The sequence below is a fragment of the Labrus bergylta genome, chromosome 8 (assembly GCF_963930695.1).
Source record: "Labrus bergylta chromosome 8, fLabBer1.1, whole genome shotgun sequence".
NCBI lineage: Eukaryota > Metazoa > Chordata > Actinopteri > Labriformes > Labridae > Labrus > Labrus bergylta.
In genome coordinates this window covers 5,146,337-5,173,672 of record NC_089202.1, presented here as the reverse complement: position 1 = coordinate 5,173,672, position 27,336 = coordinate 5,146,337, and the positions used below count along the sequence as shown (strand labels likewise).

The 27,336-nt window shown below is 42.0% G+C and overlaps 1 protein-coding gene across 7 annotated transcripts; it reads left to right on the top strand.

Annotated features, from left to right (window-relative positions):
- Positions 1-250: 250 nt before the first annotated feature.
- Positions 251-22,214, top strand: LOC109983887 (microtubule cross-linking factor 3). 7 transcript variants are annotated; one of them, XM_020633828.3, is made up of 14 exons: positions 251-551; positions 1,461-2,249; positions 2,449-2,673; positions 2,761-2,919; positions 3,569-3,640; positions 3,982-4,301; positions 4,507-4,666; positions 5,357-5,426; positions 5,603-6,149; positions 6,256-6,385; positions 6,516-6,841; positions 8,120-8,185; positions 9,901-10,068; positions 14,761-14,898. In XM_020633828.3, exons 2-11 carry the CDS (start codon positions 1,524-1,526, stop codon positions 6,624-6,626), a joined length of 2,520 nt encoding a protein of 839 aa, XP_020489484.1. In that variant the 5' UTR covers positions 251-551; positions 1,461-1,523; the 3' UTR covers positions 6,627-6,841; positions 8,120-8,185; positions 9,901-10,068; positions 14,761-14,898. The 7 variants fall into 7 exon arrangements, with proteins under 7 accessions (XP_020489484.1, XP_065813563.1, XP_020489475.1 ...); XM_065957491.1 differs by lacking the exon at positions 8,120-8,185; XM_020633819.2 differs by lacking the exons at positions 8,120-8,185; positions 14,761-14,898 and adding an exon at positions 13,079-14,745.
- The last annotated feature ends 5,122 nt before the right edge of the window (positions 22,215-27,336 follow it).

Here is a 27,336-nt window from a genome sequence, read left to right as displayed (position 1 = left end):
TTTTTTGAAGAGCATTTTTTTGTAAATTAGGATGTGGGCATGAATAAGTCTACTGTAAAGAACGTCAACTCTCGTCAAAACATTAAGAGAGAGAGAATTCCTTTAACCCAAATGTGTGATAAATATTCTTAACTTTTCAGGTGTCAATGGCAGCCATTTAATGTTGTCCAATGGGGTCTTATAGTCATATTGTTTAAAAAGTGCATTGTTGTAGGCTACCCTTAAACAAATATGCATTTAGGGGAAAAGCGTAGCCTATTGTTTTAAGAGATTATATAAGAGCCATATAACTACGGAAGACAGGTGAATGTAAAATAGCCTGTCATTTCCAAAGAGAGAGAGAGAGAGAGAGAGAGAGAGAGAGAGAGAGAGAGAGTATGGATCCTCCTCCAATGAGAGCAGCCTGCTGCGCGCAGCTTCTCCTAGCGATGATGTAATGTCATGAATATTGAAACAGGTTGCCTGGTGGTCGGGAGGCACTCGAGTCAGCATCCCTTCCGCCTTCCCATCACCATAACCCTTCAGCATCCGACAAAAGCACACAGAAAAAGGTAAGAAATTCAATTGAATCTTCTTTTTTTCCTCCTGCTAACCATTTATTTGTTTAGTAAAGAGTCGAGTTTGAATTAGATTGTAACAGTAACCAGAATGAAGGGCAAATGTCTGACTGAGCTCCACATTCTGTCCTGGCAGGCCTCCATTGTGGGTTAATTTACTGTTGCTGACGTGTAGAACACATTTTTTTCTGAACGCAGCTTTTTCCCTGTTTGGACTAATTTGAGTTTGTATTTTTTTTGCATGGACAAAGACAGTGAATGAGACAATAGTCTATCGATTTTGTTTTTGCGTCTAACCAGACTAAACAAGATATAGACTTGTCTAACTGTGGACTATTGGAAATAAATGTTGTGTCTGTTGCTTTCCTACACTTTATGGATGATCTTCCCTTCTTTTATTTAAGTGAGTCATCGTTTATGAGGATGGGGGGAGGGGGGGGGGGGGTGATGGCTGACAGGAAACGGCTCTCTCCTGTCTGAGCTTGGATGTGGCTCATCTAAAATTAAGAAATTAGATCCTCCTTTGTTTTTTTTCTGGGATCAGTGGCCTCTCAGAACCTGATTTATGTCCACTGAACTGGAACCGGTGTAATTGGCTGTCGTCTGCTCCAGGTTTACAGCATTTGACATGAAGCTGATATCACTGCCTGAGCACTGGATGTCACGTTTACCTGTCATTGGATGCTTTCCAAAGAAGGACCCAAACTAACCTCCCTTTTAAAATTCATCAAAAATAAATGGAGGGTCTTGGTAAACCTGGGTTAAAACCAGATGATTTCAAATAGATTTTGAGATACAGAAACAAACTTTGACTCCATCTGATGGACTTGAAGAGGAATGCTTTGATGCATCCTTTAAATATTTTCTAGACTCTAGTTCAGGGATTTCACTTTTTTTTTCCAGCCACAGGGATACTGATGAAGAGGATGGATGTTTTTGAGGATGATCTGAACCTCTGACACCATCATGAACCCTTCCTCTGCCGACTCGTCGCGGCAGCCAGACAATAGCAGCCGGAAGCAACAGCGGTCCTCGTCTCCGGCCGGACTCAAAGACGGTGGATCTAAAACTGCACAGAAGAGCAGCAGCTCGTCAAAACCCATCACCTCAAAGCAAGCAGGAGGAGGAGGAGGAGGGAGAAGCAGCCGAGGTCATTCTCCCGTCTCCACGGGCAGGGAGCGGCAGGCCGGCGGCGCTTCTTCCGTCAAAGGCGCGGCTGCTGTCCATGCTGCTGGTGCTGAAAGCCCGACGCTTAGCAGGTCTTCAGAAAGAGGCGGCCAGACACCAGAGGACCCCTCCCGCCTCGATGCTTCCTCACCCTCAAGAGGAGATCCGAACCGCGTCGTCTCCGACCAGCCGTGCGCATCCAAATCCCCCAAACTGAGGAGCAAAACTCCGAAAGGTGGGGAGGCCGGCACGGCGACGAGCGGCAGCAAGAAGAGCTCCAAAACCACGGTGGGCTGTGGACCCGGTTTCTGGAAGGAGGGATGCTTGCAGTCCGAGTTGATACAGTTTCACTTAAATAAGAGCTTGGGAAAGAAAGGGACAAAGATGCAGACGAAATCAGCATCACCGCCGGCCTCAGAGCCGGAGCTTTCCCCCGAGCCCGAGTGTTCAAAACCAGCTCCACAGCCAGACCAGGGATTGCAAGACGAGCTAGAGAAGCTGGAGGATGAAAACGAGGACCTTAAGGTAAATGTTTAATGCATTTTAAAGCATATATTTGTTTGCACAATGTGTCACTTGCGCAATGGGAGCACCTGTTGTCTGTCTATAGGCTGCATGTTTACTGCACGCTTTAAAATGATGTTAAAAAAAGGCTCTGATCAGTTTTTCTTTGTGGGCCCCGGTTGGAGTTATGGTGAAGCTAATTTTTTCCACTGTATTTAAGATTGAGATCGAGGAGATGCGTGCAGAAATGGATGAGATGAGGGACACCTTTTATGAAGAGGACGCCTGCCAGCTTCAGGACATGCGCAGAGAGCTGGAGAGAGCCAACAAGAATTGCCGGATCCTTCAGTATAGACTGAAGAAGGCTGAGAGGAAGAGACTCCGGTTTGCAGAGAGTGGCCAGGTGGATGGGGAGCTGCTCAGAAGTTTGGAGCAAGACCTTAAGGTGAGTCAATGACCATCTAAGAAAACATATAGCATTTCATCTCTCTGTATAATAGCTTCTCTCTTTCCTCATGTATTGGTAAATTAGGTGGCAAAGGATGTGTCTGTGCGTTTGCACCATGAGCTGGAAAATGTGGAGGAGAAGAGGATGAAGACAGAGGATGAGAATGAGAGGCTGAGGCAGCAGCTTATCGAGGTGGAAGTCACCAAGCAGGCCCTGCAGAATGAACTGGAGAAAGCCAAAGAGGTGAGGGAAAAGATGGGAGAATGGTTGTTTCATCCCATGTGTGCTTTGAAATTCTAATAGTTCTTATTTAAATTATAGCTGGAACTAAAATTAAAGTTCAGGTAAAAATCTAATAAAATAACAGTTGAGTAGATTACAGCCTGAGCAAAGGGGAACAGAACATTATAGAATAAAAGGCTGTCATTATAAAGATGGAATAAATATAATCTATCAGGGCTGTCAGGGTTGTAAATTGCTGTTGAAAATTTAATTAGGCTAAAAATAATCTTCCAAAGTCGTACATAAACCCAGTTAATCCCATCAGTGACCACCACTGCCCAGATGTATAATACCCCTTTTTAAGATGTGGGAGATACCCATTCATGCCAACAATGACGATATGAGTCACAAATGGCAACTTTTTAATGTTAATGTTAAATGTTTAGTGTTATTTGTTTCTAAAAGTATCTTAAATCATACTGAGGTCATTTGATTTGAAGTTAAATTTTTGACCTGATATGTTCCTGAGGGGGACTTAAAGCGTCATGTTATTCCATGACTAAACATTCAGGGTTCTATAAATCTGGATGACGTCACTGGCTAGTGACTTCAGTAAGAGAAAAAGTGCGCTGATGATGATGATGATGATGTAACCACGGTTTCCCTGCAGCTCTCACTAAAGAGAAAAGGAAGTAAGGATGGGCCAAAAGCAGAGAGGAGGGCTCCACAGACCCCAGCCGAGGTGAGTCAGCATCATTAGATTATAAAGTTATCAACTTCAATTAAGACGTTTAATATTGATGTTGTTTCTGGTGCAATTACCAACTAGGTATCAGCAACTCATTTGTTGTATAGTAAGCTTGAGTAACCTAAAGGGAAAAAATAACTTTACAATATGCACTGACGCAATAAATGTCTTTCTGGAAGTCTTGATATTTAAGCATGCTACAAAACTGGTTTGAATTTATGGAGGAACTATATTGCTTGTGTATTTTCCTCCATGTTGACTTTGTGTAAATACACGTACAAATCAGTCGCCTGAAAGTAATCTGCAAATACACAAAATTTTGTCTCTCGCCTTAGGAAGAAAATGAGGATTTGAAATGCCAGCTGGCCTTCATCAAGGAGGAGGCCATCTTGATGAGAAAAAAAATGGCAAAGATAGATAAGGAAAAGGACCGACTGGAGCAGGAGCTGCATAAGTATCGATCCTTCTACGGAGACGTGGACAGCCCGCTGCCTAAAGGTGAGGCTGGGGGGCCTCCGACCACCCGAGAATCAGAGCTGAAGCTCCGCCTACGCCTGGTGGAGGAGGAGGCCAACATCTTGGGGAGAAAGATAGTGGAGCTGGAGGTGGAGAACAGGGGGCTGAAGGCTGAACTGGATGACATGAGGGAGGACAGGTACTTTCATACATCAGATTCCTGATGGTTAAGCAGTAGATAATGATGGGTGAAATTTCATGATAGTTTTTAAGGAATAAGAAAGTAGATTTTTTTTTTACGATTGGCTTCAACTTCAGTGTATAGTGCATTTATCAGTTCCTGAAAATGGAATGAGAAACTTTAAGCTGTAACCTAAAACTTGCAAAAATGTTCCCCCTCCTAGCATGGCTGCATCAGGAGTGGATAGCTCTGGCAGTGGAGGTCAGCAGTGCAGAGAGCAGGGCGAGGCTCTGTTAGAGCTCAGACAGCAGCTTCAGCTGGTGGAGGACGAGGCCGAACTTCTACGCAGGAATTTAGCAGATGTGGAAGATGAGAACAAAAAGGTATGCAGTTAAGACTGCCTTGTTATTGAAGGACAACGTAGCTACATAATCTAGCTATGATAAATATTGATTGTACATAAATTCTATGTGGGACTGGCATTTAATTAGTTAACCCTCTATTTGGACCCTTGTTTCAATCATTATTACAACATACCTCAAATTATACAGTATATTATTTAAGATATGGAAAGACATTTCATAGCAGCTAGCATATGTAGCTATATTCACAAATGCCTTTTCGGGGTAGCCTGCATGTATGTATGAACTATCGTCATGTTGTCGACTACTGACGTCATATCATTGCATTTGCCATCTTATGTGTTTACAAAAATGCCTCAACCAGGCTCCTCTGTCAGTCAGTGGGTCAAACTTGATTAAATCTGATTAAATCTACGTCATAGTGGCTAAATTACTGTAAATGGCTTGACCATGAACAGGTCATCTGGAAATCTGTCAGAGCAGGTAAAACATGAGCTTGCATGTTTGCCTGGTTCCTATAGGCAACTAGTTAACACAATGCTGCTCAAATTCAGTGATGTCAGCTTTCATTGTGTGTGTTCTCGGTCCTCGTGTGTCTGGTGCTATTTTTAGAACCATCAATGACTTTAAGGCCTTTGAAAGGAAAATGTCTGAACTATTCATACCTGCTGCAATACATGCACAAGGAATAATATTCAGTTTCATCTTTAGGTGACAGGTGAACTTAATAAACTGAAGTACAAGGCCGGGTCCCATGAACCTGGATCCAGACATGGAGGAGGTTTGTGGATTTTTTTTAGTTGTTGTTGGAAGAGGAAAAAACATCTGCAGTTATCTGTTATTGTGCCTAATAAATCTGTGTCTGATGAAAGATGGGTTTCATAAAGGCTCCAGGTATTGCACATTAAAGTCTCATTTGCTGTTCCACTTTTAACTGTTGCCTTGTCTCAACCCCAGGAGGAGGTGACCCCGCTAAAGTGGAGGGCCTGCAGGAGGAGCTGAAAGTGGCACGTCTGCAGATCAATGAACTGAGTGGCAAAGTAATGCAGCTCCAGTACGAGAACCGAGTGCTGCTCTCCAACATGCAGCGCTACGACCTCGCCTCTCACCTGGGCATTCGCGGCAGCCCAAGGGACAGCGATGCAGACAGTGACGGAGGACGAGACGATGACACTCCTTCAGCCTCAGCCTCCTCGCCTCGCCTCCTACCGCCTCATCGCAAGCGTGAGGGCCCCATTGGAGGGGAGAGCGACTCAGACGAAGTGAGGAACATCCGCTGCCTCACCCCGACGCGTTCCCATTACTCACCTGTGGACAGTCGTTTTTTATCCAGAAGCCTGAAGGACCGACAACAGATGATAGACATCCGCATCGAGGCGGAAAGGCTGGGTCGGACCATCGACAGGCTCATCGCTGACACCAGCACTATCATCGCCGAGGCCCGTGTGTATGTCACCAACGGGGAGCTGTATGCAAGGCTGGATGAAGATGAGGAAGGTGGCAGGTAATAAAAACATGAAAGTGATAAGGAATCTCAATATTGCTTAAATTAACCCATTTTATAATGACATTACTCTGATATTTAAAGTCCAAATACCTCATTTTCAAAGGATCAGAGAGCATGAGCTGTTGTATCGTATCAACGCTCAGATGAAGGCTTTCAGGAAGGAGCTGCAGGGCTTCATAGACCGACTGGACGTCCCCCGGCAGGAGGATAAACAGGCAGAGGAGCCACTGTCTGTAAGCAAATGCAAACCACTAAATAGGAATGAATTTAATGACTGTCATTTTCTTGTTCTCTAACATGCACCTTTCTTCTTGCTTGTCAATCTTCCCTACACTTCCCCCATTTCGTCATTCATCCATCAAGATGTTCCAGCCCATTATTTTGCTGATCCTCATTCTTGTTCTTTTTTCTTCACTTTCTTATGCCACCATTTTTAAATTGGTATTCCTTTTCACCTTGTTCTTTGTTCTGTAAAGCGCTCACTCAGTACCACATTATGTACATTTTCATTTTTTTTATTTTTGTTTCTTGTTCATTCATTTCAATTCTTTTACGTTGAACATGTCACAAAAGGTCACTGAAGGTACAGGACATTATCATTTTCCATGTATGATCCAAACCACACATCTACTCAGATGCATTCAACATTACTGGAGGCTAAACATCTTGCAGCGACGGTGGAGTCTTAGGTGAGTGTGTCATTACATTTTATTGACTTTGACGATTAGTTTGCACCATTTTCCCTCGATTGGGGACATTTGCAATTCAAGCATTGTGACTTCTAACTGAACTGTGGTCTTATGAGCAGAAATAACTAGAAACTCCTGTGTGGGTGTGCAGGGCCTTTAATTCGATTTTATGATGTTTGGAGAACTTTGTTGTTGCAACTGTAGTAGTCAAGAAAATATTTAATGCTGTTTACAGGCAAACTGTGTTCTCCAATGTGTAAAGATATCCCTGTTTTATCTTAATAGCTTACTGTCTGGTTTGTGTGCAATATTTTGTTCAGTTTATGTCGTTTTAATGGGTTTGGAAAGCCAAAAGATCAAAAGATGTTCTTTACACACAACACTGACTTAATCCGTTCGATAGCAGCTTTCAAGATGTATGGGCAGTTGGCCTACATTAAATACTTCAGTCAATGTTAGGACAATGGGGCACCCTGAGCCTATACACACCAAAAATGCAGATTTACAGTAACAACATTGGCTTAAAGTTACTCACACACCATCATCTGCGATTGAAAAAAAATACACCTCTTTTCTGCCAAGTTCCTCTTAGGCAACTCTGCTGCCTGAGTCATAACTTCTGTCAACATAATCAAATGTGCACGAGTAATCTGATAGTAGCATTGATATTTCATCCATATTCTGACTTTGCTTATGTGACATTAGAGCTGTGTAAAAGTGCCCTTGGTGGGTCTGTAAAAAACAGCCAAAAATGTGCTGATGGGGGGAGGGGGGGAAAGGGGGGGGGTCTGTTTAAAACTAGCAGACCTGACCACCAAGACGGGCACAGAACCGATCCACTTCTTTCATCCCACCGGTGGGATGTTTTACGTCACACATTAGGGCCAGCTGTGGAGAGAGAGAGAGAGAGAGAGAGAGAGAGGAAAATAGAGAGAAAGGAGGATTTTCTTCTCGGTGATGAATGCATCATTTCAGCTGGAGCCACTCTTCGGTTCTTTTTATAACGTAGACTCCTACATTCCTGTCCAGAGTTCACTTTAGTTGCTTCTTTGGCTAAAATGTAGCTCTAGTGGCTGCTGTTAAAGGATATATGATCTAATGCAGCGTCCATAGGACATCAGAGGAAGAGGTAAGGGTCTACTCTACTACCTTACTTTAATGTTACTCTGCCTACTTAGCCTACACAGAGACAATATCAAAACTAAAACATAGTGACTAATGTCTTTAATCAAGATGATTAAAATCCCACCCCTCGTTTTCCCTCTCTCCCACGCTAAGAAAGCAAATAGACATTGCAGAAGAGTTGGAGTAACGTAGCCTACTCCTGCTGCCTGATGAGAGAAGGTACGTAAACTAAATGGCATTTTAATAGACACAACAAGACACCTACCGCATATTTTAAAAGTGTAACTGGCATTAAGGGAAACATTACTACTCGCAAGTTTGAGTAAAGCATCGTTTTGCCTCTTAAATCACTGACGCGGCGTAAATGTTTGTTGCCATGGATACTGCGCAAAGTTGGTAGGTACAGCCTGAATCCTGCGACGTAATTAGAGCAGACGGGTGTTGATTAACGGATGTTTGCCTACTCCTGCCAGACGCCGTTCAAGCTCTCTGGCCTCGGGAAAACAAACTCTTGGTTACAGGGGGGGTAAAAATACTCCCCCATGCTCTTACATCAATGAGCTCCTGGATATTTTTGGTAGAGTCTCCCATTCGCGTCGGAGCGGGTTACTGGGTATCTGTTTTTGCCAGCTCTGGATTGTCGCCTACAACGAGCCAGTGCAAAGAGAGAGAGAGAAGACACACAGCGTCCTGAGATTATGATACAAACATGTGAAGGAAAAACAGTGCAGTGGAGAGGTTTTTGGAGCACAAAGGGGGTGCTGTCAGGACTGTGAATGACCTTGTCTCTGTGAGGATATGGAGGGGACAAAAGCGTCCAGTCCCGACGCCTTTGAAGCGGTGGCTGCTTTGTGGCCGACAGTGGACTTGGCCGGGTTTGGATAATTGACGCATTCAGAGCCCTACAAAGTGTGCAGAACTGTATCAAAGTTTTTTCAGCGTAGCCTATGCTTTAAATGGAGACTTTCAAAGTAGTTTGGTAACCAGCCTACTTTTCATTTTTCTGTCTCAAGTTGTGTTTTGTTTGTTTTATTTTAATGCGTTGGAGGAATGTGGAGTACGTTTATGAACGGCTCGGGGCTGCATGGCGGGGGCAGCAGCAGTAGTAGTGGTGGTGGTGGTGGTGGTGGTGGTGGTGGGGGCTACGTCCCGTCTCAGGGATGGGAGTTCGTGCCGTGCACCAGGATGGATAGGACAGATAGAGGCAGCAGGGGCAAAAGCCGCAACCCCCTGAGGAGAATCTCCTCTCCGCCCACCGTCTTCAGTCAGGTCTTGGAGCCCCAGTTCACCGCCGCTTCACCGGGCGTCGGAGGAGAAGGTGGAGCGGGGGGGTCACAGCTCGAGTTTCTAACAGGACAAATGTGGCCTGGTGCTGAACCCACGCAACAGCAACAAACACAACACACAACACGGCTTAAAAAGAAACTGGAGGATTTGAAAAAGCGGCATGTGCAAGACAAGGAAGAATGGATGCGGGAGAAGGAGTCATTGTTGAGAGAAGTAGCTGACATACAAGTAATTGTAAATACATAGAGTTAAGGTTAATTGTGTGCGTGTGTGTGTGCGTGTGCGTGTGCGTGTGTGTGTGTGTGTGTGTGTGTGTGTGTGTGTGTGTGTGTGTGTGTGTGTGTGTGTGTGTGTGTGTGTGTGTGTGTGTGTGTGTGTTGTGTGTCTGATGCCCCAAAATATGCACTTACAGGTGTTATTGTCAGTAATTTGGTTGAATTTTCTGGTGTCAACCTAGGGCTCAATACAAAAAAAGTGATATAACTATAAAGCAATTTAAACATGAGTTTGTTATCAAGTGTCAATTTCCTACTTACTTGAAAAACCTCACATAGGCTACATATTGAATGTGTTACACTGTTATCTGCCAGACTATAGGGAATACATATTTGGTTGACAAGATTCCTGCGGGCTGTGCTCCTTTGCAGGGAGGGGAGAACAGGAGAATTCTGCTGGACCTGAAGACGGTTTTGGATGAGGTGCAGGCGGAGGTGAAGAGAGAGGAGGAGAAGAGGAGCGATCTGCAGCTACAGTACACCAGAGACAGATGTGCCTGGGAGCTGGAGAAGGCTGAGCTCAAATGCAGGATTGCACAGGTAACAGAGAAATGATGATGATGATTAGATGTGGGCTTGTGTGTGCAGCCAGGTATTTGTATCTTACACAGAGAAACACAACAGTAGTAGAAAGGTTTCATGCTGTCCTTAAAGGAAACTACTTTGTCATTTCTATCTCATGTTCAATTTTTCATGTCTTTGCATGTCCGGCCTCAGGTTTGGTGTAAATTAGGCTTGTCACTTTAACCACCCACAGGGCATAGTGATAAGTCACCCTGGCATTCACCCAAGCTAAGCCTCAGCTTAGAGAAAAGATTTGCACTGAGGAGACGAATGTAGTTATCCCCGCTCAGCCAGACACAGACACCCACCTTGGCTTAAACAGCAAACTCTAAGTACATGCAATATTAACCTACTGTTTACTTGGACAGTTCAGTTTGTTGAAATTGGCAGAAGTACTAAAGAGTTAAGCTTGCACATCAGTGTCATGCTGGGTCAGGCATTGCACGGATCACTTGAAAGATCTTGCATGGATGTTCTTTAAAGCAATTTATCATTTTTTTACTGCTACATTCAGAAGATAGATTTATTTGGTTAAACAGAAAACCTAAGCAGAATTGCTTTTGGAACTGTAACTTTAGCTCAGAGTTTCATATCTCAGATTTTCTTTATTTTTCTTATGATGTTGTGACGCCACCATCTCAGCCAGTTGAGTCTCATATGATTCCTATCAAAGACTTAAAACTGATTAGTCACGCTTTAAACCATCACACAGCTTTCTTTTGTTTGGGCTCTGGAGCTACAAGACAAAAACAAATGGTATTTTTAAGTAGAGCAAAGAAGCCCAGGAATTCCATTATGTGGTGCTGCAAATTAACAAGGTGGTGCTGTGACACTGCAGAGCTGCCGGAAAAGACCGCCGATGACACCATGACATGGGAATGCAACATAGTAACACGCTTTTACCACATCACACACACGGATAGTTTAACATGTGAGTAGATGGCAAAGCTCTTCTCCAGGTCCTGCTGGCTCTGTGCCTTCTCATAGTGTGGATGACTGAGCATGATAAAAACAGACATTTACTGTCCTGTTTTGTGTTTGTGAGGCCAAGTGTGGCAGTTGAAGAGGCTTATACTACTGCTGGAGATTATACCATGATGTGCACACACACACACACACACACACACACACACACACACACACACACACACACACACACACACACACACACACACACACACACACACACACACACACACACACACACACACACACACACACACACACACACACACACACACACACACACACACTGATGTTTATGTCAAGATGCTCCTATGAGGCTTTTGTCTTAGTATCTGTTGAGTCTGAGACGGTTTCCACTCATCTGAATCAGACATATCTGATTGATTTCGGAGAGGACAAATGTCTCTATATATATATTTTTTTTATAACAGTTTCAAAGTCATGTGGAACACTATAAATGTACATCATTTTAAACAGAACATGCACACACTCACAGTCAGACATTTCTAAATCAATCACAAAGACTAACCGACCAAAGGGAATGTGAGTTGGATTTAAGCCATGCTAGGCGGGGTTAGCTACGCTCTAAGAGTTGTTTTGTCCTGATACCACATCCTGCCACATTTGATAGTTTCGGGACATGTTTACTGAGTGCTAATCTGGGCTTTATCATCAGGTTCAAAATAAGTTAAGTACATTTTCTAGAATGTTTTGCGGCTAAGTTATGAAATAACAAATTATCTCCAACATGCACAACATGTTTTGACAAGACGTTCTCAAATAGGATTTGGGTAGATGTGTTACAGGTCTATAAAGACATTTAGGTTAAACACAGATGCATTGGATATTTGGCTGATATCTTAGACAAGGTTGTTAAAATCATAACTTTTACATTCCAGTCCAGTTCTAGTTCTTTATATAATCACTGTATCTAGTTTGCTCCTTAAACTTACATTAACAAATCAGATTAAGGCAACAATTCAACCAGCTGGACCACTGAAACGATAGACAAGCATACTCATAGATCAATGCAGAAAGGCCAGTGGAGCAAAGTGGATGTAACCTAATTTCATTTCAAAGTTAAATGTGAACAATTTCAGCATGGGTGAGAAGCTCCTCTGTTATTTTCCACCTGTAGGTTACAATGTACCAATGCAGAGGAGATGCCAGTTATAGCTCAGACAGAGCACAGGGTGTAAAAGAGGTATTGTGAGGGCAGTCTGAAGTCTGACACTGAACACAGATGAAGTAGTATGTGTTGTGTGTCTAATAGCTATTTGATGTAATCACGTAAGTCAGTTATAGTCAATAGGGGGGCTCAGCTGAACTACTTCTTGCAGTTTTCTGGGACATACTTGTTAATATTCCACTGCTCGCTCTGTGTGTTCATTATTGCACTTTGTAGGAAGACTGAAAGTAGCAGCACCATTTGAAGGCCAGAAAGAATACTGTAGAGGATTACCGGAGCAGCCAAGCGTATTATACAAACCTGAAGTCTGGGAGTGGAATAAGTGGAGGGTATTTAAGGACCTGGGTCAAGTTAATTGGAATTTTGAGGTAATTTTAAGTAAAGCACAAAGTGAAATAGCATTGAAGGTGAAGATGGCATTCTATGTTCTCAACCAAGAGGATCAACATGTTCACTGACTCGATTGCTACATAATTGCTTTAAAGATTAAGTTTCATGCATATTTTACGTTTACATGTGTGTCTAATGTTTAGCTAATTAACTTCCCTTTGGTAGATATTTGACAGGGCTAAACTGTTTGTAGCTTCAAACCGCAGGTTCTCCACCAATCATTATATTGTCATACACTTTCTATACCAGAGATTATGGGTTATAATCACTAGTGAGATAAATTAGCATCATATCAGTTGTAGCCTATCAACAATTGCATGCTTGTTCTATTCCTAAGATTTTAATTACACAGCTCTCTTCACAGTGAGCTATGGCTGTGAATGTAACTACTGTATGTTGTTTCCACATCCTTTTTGGGCACTCCTACCACCAAATACCAAGCAGGCATCATGAGGTCCCAGGAAGAGGTCTAAGGCCGGATATTTCTAGGCATATTTCTCCGCATGCCACTGATTTATGAAAGCTTCTGGCAGCTAGGAGACATCTCACTCTGCCTGAGCAGCCAACTCCCCTCCCCCTTTACCTCGTATCCCCACCTCCCCAAGGAATGTGACATTGTACAAGGCTCTGTGTCCGCTATTTATAGTGGGTCACTGTGGTAACACCGTTACCTATATACAGTGACAGGCAGGGTGTCAAGGATGGCAGAATATCACTACTTGAGACTGATCTGAAATTTTGTGTGTGTATGCATACACAAGTGTTTAATCCCTGTGCTAGCTTAAACAGTGTTGACCAATGTTCCTGTTTGCATGTAAAGTTCCTCCAGAACTTTCCTTATAGAATAAACTTTTCATCTACTGTCTCACAGAAAAAGATTTCCAGTCCTTTATTTTGACACTTTTTCATGCACTCTCACTGCTTGTTTACATTTGGATGTTTAAATAGACTGTGGACAGCACCCATCATCATCTGTCTGTAATTGCGGAGAACTCTGAGAAGAGCCACAGGCAGACAAAAAGAGTCAACTTTTTTTTTTTTTCTTCTTCCAAACCATCACTTCATGACCCCAGGCCACAAGCAGAAATAGACCCGTGACCGGGGCTCGTAAGAAGGCTTTGGTTGCTGCCTGTGACTGAACACTGAAATAACACACTCAGGCATGCTCATATGCATTCTGTCCCTCTTACTAACACACATACATACACCAGACAGAAACACACACACACTCTCTCTGAAGTACAAATATATATGCTCATGCACAGGCATTGTCTTGGGCTCTTTTCAGTTCCAAAGCCAAAACATGTTCTCCTTAATAGCAAAAGAAGGAAATACATACACACATATTAGCCCCAGAATGTACAGACCTATGTTCCAAAAATAAACCCTAAATTATTCTTAAAAAAGAAAGCCTCCAAATCATAGAATAACATGTAGGATATTTCAGATTGACTTTGGGTTATCTAATCTGTGAAGTACAAATCAGACAGAGGCATTGAACCTCGGACTGGCTTTTTCAGAAGTGGGGCATCATTTTCAAATGTTATTGAATTATTCTCAATTTAAGCACATCATGTTTTGACTAGAAGTTCTTGGCCCCAACACACCAAAATTCCATGGGTATTTCCCAGGGTTTTTTTTCATGTGAAAAGGGCATTGAGTTGGGGCACTCAGTAATTCTCATTAGAACTGTCCAGAATGTCCAATAAAAGCTGATGAAGTTGGCTCTTTCCAAAGTCAGTGTTGAAAAGAATCAGAGGTTCTGTGTTATTTGTGCTGAGAGATACCCTTTGTAACTCTTACACCAGTGTATCATTTGACTACAGCTGCATGCGTCCTCTGCAGACCCATTCTTCTGTGTGTGAATCTGCCATATCCTGTTCTGTATCCTGTGTTAATGAGGTACAATAGGAAACATCATGAACCCTGATCCCATGAATCCCATGAATGATCTTAACAGGATATTTTCATCTTTCAACCTACTATGTTTTCTCCCTCTTCCGTCCATATAAACCCACTCACACTTGTCCCCACGGTGCCTTATTCTCCCACTTCCTCCTCCTTTTCTTCCTGCCACTCCTTCATTCTCTCAATTCCACGTTAAACAATTTCTCCCACTCCAGATTTGCTTGTCATGTCATCTGGCTCTCCAACTGCAATTTATCCAATTTATCACTGCTGACTGCTTTTTTCACTTTCTGTCCCACTCCTTCCCATCCAATCCTCCTCTATGCTCTCTCCACTCCCTGTCTGTTTCTCTCTCTTCAGTTGGAGGCTAGAGAGGGTGCAGGTTTGGTCATTGGAGGGGTCCGTCCAGCAGCAGGTCCTGGCTCTGTGGCGTCTCAGAGCGCTCGAGAACAGCACAGTGAGACCTCAACGTCCCGCCTGGAGAGGGAAGAGCAGAGGCGTCTCCTGGCGGACACACACTCGACCGCCATGGACCTGCGCTGTCGTCTGGAGCACAATGAAAGGGACTGGTCCAGAGAGAAAGCAGAGCTGCTGGAGAGGTTCAACGTGGAGAGGAGGGAGTGGGAGAGCCAGCTGAAGGATATGCAGGGGAAAATTGAGGAGGTGAGTGTTCTAAATGTGTGTATCTTAATGAGAAAATTACCCAATTTGAAAGGTTTAGTAACTTGTTTTTTTAAGACTGAATTTAGATAAACTAAAGAAGAAACTACACACAAACCCTCAAAAGGTATTTTTCTGACAAATCTCTATAGTTTTGTCTATGATATAAGAAGTGGTTCTGCGGTGATGAGAGATATTTAAAGAAATGTACATCCCCCAATAAATGGCCGAAAACTAATTTCACAAAATTTTAAAATGACCCTTAATTATGTTTTTTTTTGTTTTTTTAACTTGTAAAGCTCCTCTAAAGAATAGTTCAAATATAAAGAATCAGATTGACATTATTAATGATGGCTCTTTATGAGCTTTAAAAGCAAACAACAGCATCAGCATGAAGATTGACTTTCTCTATATTGTAGTTTTAAAGGAAAGAAACTGCTGCCGTGGGGTAGGTGTCAGATGATTTACAGCGTGCTGAAGAAGTAGCCTTTTGCTGACAGTCAACAAACAGAAAAATGAACCACTTTGTCCACAGGAGGCAATAAAATTGACAAAGGCAAAGTTTCTCCCAGGATCCCCCCCCCCTCCCACACACTTTATCATGAACCCAAAAATCAATCAATTAAAAGTTGTAACTTTTTCAGCTAGATGGGTTTGAGTGTTGGAGTTCCGAGAGATTGTGGATAAGAAAGTATTACAATAAGACAGAGAAGGACGTAATTCAGAGCAAAGATATAGACTCTGGGGACAGGAACACAGTAAAGAATACAATATTTTATCAATAGCATAGGACATGAGTGTTTTTAATGAAACAGTTGGACAGAGTGTTAAGGCTGGGGAACAATTTGCTAAGACAAGAACACATGGCCCCTTGAGACCAGAAAAAAAAAGAAGAAAACAGTGGAAGAATAAAGCAGGCTGAAAGTCAGCACTCCCATTTAGACATTGCGTGATGGGTGGGGAGACCAGTCAACATGTAATGATTCCTATTTTAGGAACGCGTGTTCAGAGGCCAGAGGTTCACTCATTTTATTTGAAAGAATTATTTGAGTGTTTTCAGTCTTCTGTGGTTTTAATATTGTTAAAAGATGCTGTCTTTCTGAAATCTCATTATTCCATGTAAGATAGTGCAGGAGTGTAAATGCAGTTTATTATTGTAATTATAATCATATAATTAGCCCAGACATGTTGTTGGTTAAATACGATCTCATTTGGAGAATCCAGTGAAAGATGAGTCATTCAGTCATTGAGTCACAAAAGTCTAGACTATAGGCACATGGTTTGTACCTCCTTACATCCAATACTGTGACTCAAGTGTACCATTTGGATGGCTCTAATGGAATATTAAAGGTTCAATAAGTGCCAGTATTTTAGCAGCAACTTATCTGCACATGCTTAAACCTGCTAAATGGCAGGTACTTAAACAGACAGATTCTGGTACATAGGACATCAAACTATTTAATTCACACAGAAATTTCAGGCTTGGCTTTTGCAGATTCCTTTTTTGTCAGAACATTTGATTCAGTAATTTCTGCTGGGATGCAAAAGGATGTTCATTAAATGTAAAAAATGCTTCTGTCCTACCTTTTATGTAATAGCACCTTCAATTCTTGCAGATCTAATGTTGGTATTTTGTAAGAAAACATTGAAAGACTAAAGCAGCAAAAATATTGATGAATGATGGCACATTAATAATTTTTTCCCTTTTCTAGCTGTACTGTGAAGTGAGGGCAAAGCGAGAAGGGACTGGACTAATCAGCGGGAGGCAAGATCACGATGATGTTTTACACCGACTCAGCATACGCTCAACCAGCACAGGCTCCAGTCTACTCAGTGACAACTCGCGCTCGGAGCTGCTTAGCAGCAGCAGTCAGTCAGAAAGAATGGGACATTCATCTTTAACTGGTTTAGGTAACAACAGAAACATCCATGGCAATGGTTGTGCTGGCACAGGGAGTCACGACCCAACCTGCTTCCAGGCAGACCGCCTCTGTGAATTTAACACTGGTGGTCAGTTCACTCCGAGTGGCATGTCACATCCTGAGCTGCCTGATTTGAGATCCAGAGGCACTTGGCAAAAGGACCCAGTCAGTGAAAGCAAGGACGCTGTGGATACAACTGAGCTGGAAGCTATTTTTAATGATTCACCTGGATGTGGAGTGCCAAAGAAAAATGTGTCTAAAGAAGCTGAAGACAAAGTTCATGCAAGTCCTGAAGACAGTACACTGTGGACAGAGCAGAGTTATGGCAGCGACAAGAAGAAGAATACCACAGCTCTCAATGCTGTGAGTATTTCATACTTTTTTGTATTTGATAAAATTCTTTATATACAGCCCACATATATTGTTGGTGGAAAGAATGTTGTCTTTGCTGATCGTCAGTGCTCCTGTAATATTTCCTGTGTACCCGTATTTTTCATTCTACTGTGTCTTAGAGTAGATAATCCTCTTTATTTGCCTCACTTTTATTTTGAAAGAACTTCAGCAATACACAGAGTCCAACTCGTCTTATTTTGTCTGTTTCTTCTTCTGTGCGTCTCAGGCTCTGAAGGAGATAGCCCGTGTGAGCGAGGAGCTTTGTAGCTACCAGGATGAGATCAGAAAGAAGAGCGGGGATAAGAGGTACATAAATCCCTTAGCTGTGTTCACCTTCTGGCGCCAAAATGGGACAGTGATAATCACTCCATCTGTTTCCAAGCACTTACTGTGTATGATACTCTTAGCCATGTTTGTTAATGCTGTGAGTCAATAAGAAATCCTTTTTTTTTCTGTTAAAAAACAAACTCAAATATTGAATTATTTTTACATGTTCATTATACATTGACTGATTAAAGTAAATCGAGTTAAAGTGTTTTATTTTTAAAATATTTCAGGAATCGGTCTGGGTCCCTGTGCCTACCTGAGGAGAGAGAGAAGCAGTTTGGTTGTGATAATGCCAGTCTGCAAATAGATGAAGCTCCCTGTGACTTCAGCCAGATTTATGACGACCTTCGAGCATTGGAAAGGGAAAATTGGATCGCCTTGACACCAGATAACACCTGCCAGGCCAATGGAGGGTCGAGCAAATCGTGGAGAGAGACTACCCCTGATCCAGACAGCTACAGAGAAATACAGACAAGCACCGGAGAACTCTCTGATATTGATAATGCAGCACCACCCATCCCTCCCCGCGTCTCCTCCAGGAATCTGAGTACCCCCATCCACTTTGACACAGAACTACACATCCCAGAATCCCCAGTGACAACAGTGAAAAGGTGCCACAGCCCCTGTGTTCTAGTGGACAGAAAGTGTCACAGCCCGTCTATTGTGAGGAAGTTTGAGGCAATGCTGCAGGAAAATGAAGGAAAGGTTTTAATAGACGGCATGGTGGCATCCTGCTCTGTACCTGTTAATTCTAACTGTAACATGGGCTGCTGCCACAACCGCTGGTCCTGTGATGCAAGCAAGTTCACCAGTAGCAAATTGTCTGCAAATGGGACTGTGCAGAAAAGCTTCTCTGAAGTCAGCATATTGGCTGCAGGGAAACGCTCAGATTACAGCCCTGGTGTCGGGAACTTAAAAGAGCTACAAACTCCTCTGATTGTTAAAGATTTACCTGTAGATCTGCTCTTATCCTCTCTTGAAATATCCCCTGCCTGCCTCAACCAGCATGTCTCCAAAAGAAACATAATGCTGGAACAAAAAACTGCTGAGTTTAACAGAACTTTGTTTCAGGCAGAGATGGGTCGTGCCGCAGAGGAACAAGACGGCTTCACAGTAACAGATGTCTGCTCTGCGGGATGCACACCAGTCTTTTCAGCAACTAGTGCGTCATGTGAGGCGTTACCTCCCAGGGATACAACATTTCAGCAAAAGTCTAATGATGTAGCTACAAGCGTCATCAGTTTGCATCCTGAAGCCAAATTAGACTCCAAGATCGAGACTCCAGAAGTTCAACTCAGACAAAAGAAGTGTAGTCTTGGGAGTCAAGTGGTCAAAGTGAAGCAAGATATCCCCATTGACTTTTCATCTCAACAGCTACAGCTAGGACTCAGGGAGGCTGTCACAATAACCCCTGAGAGTCCTCCTCTCCATTCTGAAGTCAAGCACAAAGTTCAAACTGCAAGCAGTCCTTCCAGGAAAATACAACAGAGAGCCACAGAGGCTCTCTTTTCAGAGCCTGTCTTGCCTGCAGACACCCAGCCAGGTCAGGATGTGGATGGTTCCAGCTCTAAGAAAGAGAATCCCTGTGGAGCAAAGCCTCGTGCAGCCAGAGTCTCGCTCCAGCAATCTGCTGAGAACAAACAAAGACAGATGACAGAGCCAGGGCACCAGGCACAGCCAAAGCATGTGTCTGCTCCTGTTTACCAGTCTGACTCCTCCAGACCCGGGGCTCGATTGATGAATGACCATCCCTGGAAGCCCCTCACTCTGGCTGCGTACCCACGGCCAGAGGGATCCAGGTCCAACTACGGAGCAGTGGAAAGGATTCTGAAGAATTATGAGAGTGCAGCCAAGGAAAAACAAAACCAGAGCCAGCAGGACCTGAAGTCTTCAAGTCCTAACGTCAGTGTCAGGCAGAAGGAGAAAGTCACAGAACTGGACATGCTGGACATGGACCCTCTGCCCTTACTGGCCACCCTGAGACATACACATACTTCACACACCTCACAGACGCACACCACACATGCACAGCTCAGCAGCCACACTACCATTGGTGTGAAAGAGATACATCTAACTGTCCAGGTGGGTAGAGTCTGATGTCACTGTATTCACATTTCCATACATCAGCACCTGCCTTATCACAGATGATAACAGTTAAAAGCAATCTGTTGGTAAGCTGTCTATATTTTGTTTTGAATAAAATGAATAAGTTAACTGTATTTTAGGGCGATTACTCCAGTGGACATACTGATTTTCTTGCTGTTAATTCCATTTTGAAACACTAAGCGATTGCCCTTGAGTGAGGACAGCTCTAGTGGGAATGTTGTTTATTTCTGGTATGTGCTAAGAGACAGTAGCGGGCCAGAGCCTCCATTATAATCTGGGCATCTGGGCCATTCCACTGCTTAAAGGCTCCTAAGAAAGCGAAGTGGTGGTGTGGCATATCAAGTTTAAACTTGGCAGTAGGTCTAACACCCTCATCATAATATCTTTCATCTTCGCGTCCTTCCATGGAGTGTATGTCTTTTTTTTTATTGCAATTACAGAAGTATCTGCAAGGATCCAGCTGACTTATTGCCCTTGGCAGACCATGGAAATTAGAAATCTGGAGTGATTACGCTGCTTTAAAGTCATGCAAATGTTAAAGAAATTGTGGAAGCAATTATCAAACCAATTTTATTTGACCTAAAAAAAAAGAGAACAATCAAAGCACCACTTTAATTTCTGCTCAACCAGAGAGAACTGTCCGAAATAAAGTCCTGGACATTCTAAAGTTTTAGCCAAAGGGTAACACAACTGCAGAATATTTAAAGTATTTAAGTCCAGATGCTTTTCCCCCCCTGATCAAATGGAATGGGATCTACTTGTGTGACCTTTCCACATGAGCATCCTGAATTTATTAGCATTCCTGTTGTCTCCCCTAGGGTCAAGAAGACTTCAGATGGAACACGTGACAAAATGTAAAGTATCTGAGTGTGTGACTTTGAATGTTGATAGAACGGTGTGATTATCCTAAACGTTAATCCATTTGTTTCTCCACAGGAGGACAAAGAACCTTCAGTATCCTCTAACTCCATTCAGAAGAACTTCTCAAGGCCGGCCCGTCCTGCCAACAGACGTCTCCCCTCCCGATGGGCCAACTGCTCGCCCACCTCCTCTGGCTCCTCTTCTCCCTCTACCATCCCTGTTGTGCCTCCATCCTTCCCCATACACAAACACACTTCTTCATTTGCCTACTCAAACTCCTTTCACATAGAGGCCGTCATTATCTGACCTCCATCTAACTGTGGGACTGTACCGACAGGAGCCTTCAGTGATAACCTCTGAACATTTTCTTATCATAATTGATGTACATATCAAGCCCAGACTGCTCCTCTGCTCCTCCTACAGACTCAGAAAAGCTTTAGTTTTGAGTAAGCACTCATCTACAGAATGTATGTGGCATTTGGTGTACCCAAAACGACCATGGAAGGCAAGAAAAGGACTTGAAGTAGCTTCACTTTGCAGCAGTGTGCTCTGATTAACCTGCCAGGCTTTATGCAGCCTCTTTTCCAAGAACGATCAGATCCAATGCTTCATCTATTCATGGCAACCATCTAAATGGAAATCCTTTGCTCAGGTCTGGGTTCTAGCTCTGGTGTAGCCTTGCAGATCCACCAACAAGCTGATCTCCTCAACAGTACTCCCTCTGTTTTCTAAATTAGCTCACATTGAAACAGTCTAAAAATCAGATGATGTATTGAATATGTACTGTATTTTGTATTCTATGTGCAACATGTTTTGTGTTTGGTTTTTTTCTTCACAAAATATGATGTAACATCCACAATATGCAGCATCATGTTGGACCCTGAGATGAAGTGACTCTCAGTGTGCTGGACAAAGCAGTGTTGGTTTTCTGCCTTCTTGAATATTACCGTCAGTACATGCCTGGACTGTACCTTAACTGTGACTAATACATTTTGATTTACATTCTTCATGATTGCATTAACAAAACAATGTGAATGTGAGTTCCTTTTTTTATAAATTTGTACCAAAGGCTGGTTTCTTTATATGCATTTTCTTGATTTGAAAATTAAATGCATTGTTTGTAATGGCAAAGTCTTTGCTGTTCATCCATTGCTGATGTTTTCCAATCAAAATGTGTGTTAACCATCTTTCATGAGACTTTGCTTTTTGCATACTATAACTAATGTTGCTTATATGACACATATGAGAAAGCCTTTTTCTACCTTTACTAATACAGAATGGTCACATATCAGGACATTACTCAGCTGAGTAGTTCAGTGTTTTGGGTCAAAGTGTTTAATCATATCATCCAGAAGATAATGCCTTTGCTGTTCTTTGTGTAATAAACATAAGAACTAGAATATCTGTATTTTCTTTTTTTTATTTTAGCACCAAAGTACAAGTTTGTGTATTGTTTTTTTCTTATTGTTCAGCTTCAACTGACCTACTGGTATATGGAATAGACACACACAAATATTGTTTCTGGACAAATTATGAAGTGTGACTAAAAGCCCTAGTGAAACATCTTCCAAAATGATCAGCTGCCCATTTGACAAACCTGTTTGTCTTACTTCTTCTGCCTATTATTGTTTCTTTTCAATACTTTACAGAATAAGCGTTAAATTGAATTTGCCTCATGCATGTGCAGCCTTCCCCAATCCTTTGAGTGTGCAGGAACAATACGTTAATGCGTTCGGATAAACGGTCAAATGTTGCACAGGAATATTTTTGTGACTGCATAGGATGAAGCACCCCGACCACATTGCTTTTTCACTGCTTCAATGTTACTGACTCTCTTCTTTGGTGACACTCGGATCTCGTCCTCTTAGGGTTGATTGCAGAGCTTAATGACAACAGGCGAAACCGCTATTACTCAGATGATGTGGGTGTGTCACTCTGCTTCTCTCTGATATGTATACAGTATAAACACACACACACAAACACACACACTGTCCATTTATAGTTGTATGTAGTGACAGTGTGTATATTTCTTTATTAATATTAATGCATTTTCATTTTTGTAAGATATGTAATCAGCAGCATCTTTGTAACCTTTACTTTTATAGTATTTTCAGCACAGCCTGGTAGATGATCAGTTTGCATCTTTCTACACACATACACACTTATGCCCATTCACTTAACATAAACATTCACACACAGGCGTACACACCCGTGCCCCTGAACCCCTCACCCTGAAACCTGGCACCTTGGGGTGACTGAAATAGTAGATGCAACAATATTATGGTGCCAGAAATCCTAGCTCAGCAGCACTGATATAAATATAGATATAAATATTGTCATCCCTTCCTGATGCTCAGCCCAGCACTCCTCTGGCAGTCTCAGTCTCTTTTACTGTTTAGAGACTGCATAGACTCCCAGTTACTGGCCTTTTCTCAAGTTTGGAGGTTTCCAGATGCTCAAACCATTATATTAGTACAAGATGTTTTGGTTCCAGTACTGCTTAACGCAACTATACAATTGAAAGAATCTACGGAACAATTTGTATTTCATCATGAAACCAGAATAACCACAGTTTATTTGGGCTGTCTTTATCAAATAAAGACAGAAGCTTCTTTAAATAGCTCAAGGTGCCATATTAAGACATTTGTTTAAGTGTTTAACCATGTAACATTTTTATGCTGGCTGCATTATGTTGATTATATAATGTCTGGATTTGATCTTTGTCAGTATCAGGAGAACAACATGAAACAACCTTGAAAGGCAGGATACAGTCCCCATCATGACATCTTCATGGATTACAAATTGGTAGTGAGGCCAACAGCAGGATAAGCAACCCCTCTAATAAAGTCTCGACACTGTTGGTGGTGGCTGTGAAGGAAGGATGCATGATGTGATGAGGGCTGGACTGGGAAGCAGAACCCAGACACTGATTAGATGGATTGGAGGTGACTGGCATCGAGGAGGGTTAGAAATGTCAAAGTGATGACAGCAGAGAGAAGAACAGATTCAAAGTTTGACAGTGCAGGATGACTGACCGAGGTAATGGTAAAATCTGGTCAGTTTAATGCTTAGAGCGAAAAATCGCCCAAAATCCATGTTTCTGCCATGTTTGTAAAAAGTGAAGAAGTGCACTCTGGGATTGCTGAAAAGTAACCAACAAAAGATACAAAGCAAAAATATATATTCCCAATTCTAGTCTGATCTTTGAAAATGTTGTGCATCAAAGGGAGACACAACTTCTGCCAAAGACAAATAACTTATCAGACTGCTGTACACAAGATGTCCTCTGGTACATCAGTACATTTTGACCCTTCACACAGTGTGATCTGTTGCGTTTCCATCTGTCTAATGGGATGACTTTGTATTCTTTCTAACTCATATATTCAATATAGTTGTTCATGCTGCTCAAACTGCAACATCAGCAGTACTCTCAGGTCCTCTGATCAGGCTTTGCTTGTAATCTCTCTTACAAGACTTAAAACTAAAAGAAGACTTTTTGAGGCTTTAGCTCCTAAACTTTGAAACTGTCTCCTGAGAGCTGCGAACTCTGCAGACATTGTTTTAGAAAAGCCGATTGAAGATCTTTTTATTTAGACTTGCCTTTGTTTAATGTACTTATCTTGTTTATTGTCTTATGCGACCTCTGTGTGTTGCCGTTTAAATCTTTAAATGTGACGTCTGTTCTTAAAAGGTCCCACATAACAAACTTTATTTTCTTACTTCAATAACAAAGTTATCTATCAGAAAAATAAGATTCATTTTGACTTTCTGTGTGTTCACAATCCTGTTTATTTCTCTTGAAGTTTTCTTTGCAGAATATCTAATATTTGGATAGATATAAGGGTCAGTTTGTTTTTACTTTTATTTTATCAGGAATGTTCCCATCTAGAAAGAAACACTTTTACAACGGCGTCTTGGCCAAGACAGCAGCATATTATGCAAACATATTATGCAAAATGCACTTTACCATGGTTTTGTAAAACTAAGATGTGTCACTAGTCTGTCTCTAAACAAAGACAAAGATGAGGGAGAAAAGCATAGAAAGCACTTTTACAAAACACAGAGCGAGTTTGAGAGATGACATGCATCATGTGTTCATATATGTATACAACGTATTCTGAAAGTTTCAGTGTGGTTTCAAATACAAAATGCAAACAGGTGTTTTTACATTTCGATGGTATTAAAATACTTTTAAATTGCAGCTTACAAAATTGAGTTGCTGCTGCTGTTCGATTGTTTGCTGGCCCTCCAGTGTCTCCTGGCTCTCTGCCCTCCAGCTCCACTGACCTCCACTCCTCACAGGAAACCTCCAGGCCCCTGAGAGCCTCTGGCACCTGCCAACCTGCCATTCTTCCTGCCCTGAAATAGACCCTAACTGGCACTTATCTGATCTGTGTGTGTGTGTGTGTGTGTGTGTGTGTGTGTGTGTGTGTGTGTGTGTGTGTGTGTGTGTGTGTGTGTGTTTTCTTATCTTGGGGAGTTGGTATAGAGCCATGCTGACTGCAGCACATTCCCTGACTTCCTGTTGAGCCCCAGACAGCTGGAGATCGATCAGCGCACTGATGCATCACTTTAGAGGCCACATGCATTATAAACTGAAACACACACACAAAAGCACACAAACAACAACATTTGTGCATGCATATAGACAAAAGTGTGAAATGTGTGATTTCAGACAGACTTCCATTACCATCTGGAGTCCGCAGCAGATTATACAACAGCAGGGCGGACTTGCGGAGGATGAATGGGAGTGGACAGGTTATTAATGGTGAAGGAATAAAAGTTTATAATAAAGAATAATGCCAGTCAATCACCTGCTTACACAGACAATCATTAACAAAAGAAATGGTGGATGACTATGTGTGCAAATGTCTTTAAGCCTGCAGGTCACCCAGGTGCTGCACTTCACAGAGTGATATTCAGAGACAGGTTGCAGGCTGGCTGACCCAGCGTACTGTGCACACCAAAGAAGAGTCAGCGTGTCTGGAATGTGTGCCTGGGAAGAGTCCACCGACCTTTCTGAATTCCTTCCCCTCTTTTAAATAGACCGGAGAGGTGTGGGCTTTTATACTTGGATGAATCTATAGCAGTCTTGGATGCACTGAGCTGTATCCTTGTTGATGACCTTTCATATTTGTGGTAAAGTCATGAAGGACTTTTGATCCACAAAATCACCCATTTAGACAAAAAAAAAGTCAAACTTGAAAGGGTATATGCAAACTATTAAACGTGAAATTAAATGAAAACATTTTTGCTAAACTAAATTATCACTGATTATTTTAAAAAACTGTGAATTCAGTTTAGTCTATGCATGTTTCTTTGACTTTGTTTAGTTTGTCTATCTATAATCCAAGTGAAACAGAAAGGTCTGTTTTTACAGATTTGTTCAGTAGAGGATGTGTTGAATCAAAGTGAAGGATATATGCTCCCTATAGACACAGATCAGACCACAGGACAGGAAGAGTCTCAGTTTGCCTCTGTTCTGGCACATTTTCCCTCCTTTCCCCCTCCAAATCTTCAACTATTATTGCCCACCATTTTTTTTTAAAATCATTCGTAAAGATATGAAATGTCTAATGTCAATTGTACAAATCTTTATAAACCACAGTATTTACACTTGATTACACTCAGATATTTAACAGATCTCAAATTATTTTGATTATGTGCCTACATGGCTGTATGTTTATGACTTTGATCCAAGAGCACCACACACTTCTTACCTCAGAAAGGAAGCAGTCTGTATGATTATACATATTTCTAGGAAGTGGAAATAACCATAAATTAGACAAGCGCTGCACCTTTTTAGGATTTTCCCTCGACTCCCAACCATTGTCTATTGAAATGATTTCTAACCCTTTTATAAAATATATTTGAAAAGATGTAGGCCTGTGTTTTGCTTGTTTGGTTTGGCAACACTTAAAACCAACTCTGCGATCAGGCTTTTTGTTTGCCAAGATGCTGACACAATGTTGAACTTGGAAGTGTCCACAGTGGTATCAACATCAATTATCAGTCACCTCAAACAGGTCAGTAAAAGGTTAAAGTTAAGGTTTTGATCAAATAGAACCTTGTTTTGCTGTCTCACCTTCACGCTAATAAAAGCTTAAGTTATAGGCCATGTAAGTGTCAGCTGCCTGTGACAACGCTGTACCATAACTTGTATGTTATTTAAAGCTCCGTCAATACTACTGAATAAGGACATGCCTGTAGAGCCAGTTACTCTGTAAGCTGTGTTAACAGAGCTGAAAAAGACAAAAGGCAGACTTCCCTGTGTAGAGTTTTTGCTTTTGATAAATGGTATTACAGTTCATGTGAAACAATTATTCCCATAAGGGAGTTGTGTTGAATAAATACATCTCATTATCACAATTGTAAAATAAAGGAATACTTTTTTTTTTGCAAGAGTTTATGGTGTATGCCGAATACTATTTTAAGTAGTGGTATTATTCCGCCCCCCTGTGGAGAAACTGCGCAACTACCATGTATGTGCTCCACGATTTAGTTCCGAGGAATTCATGTTTC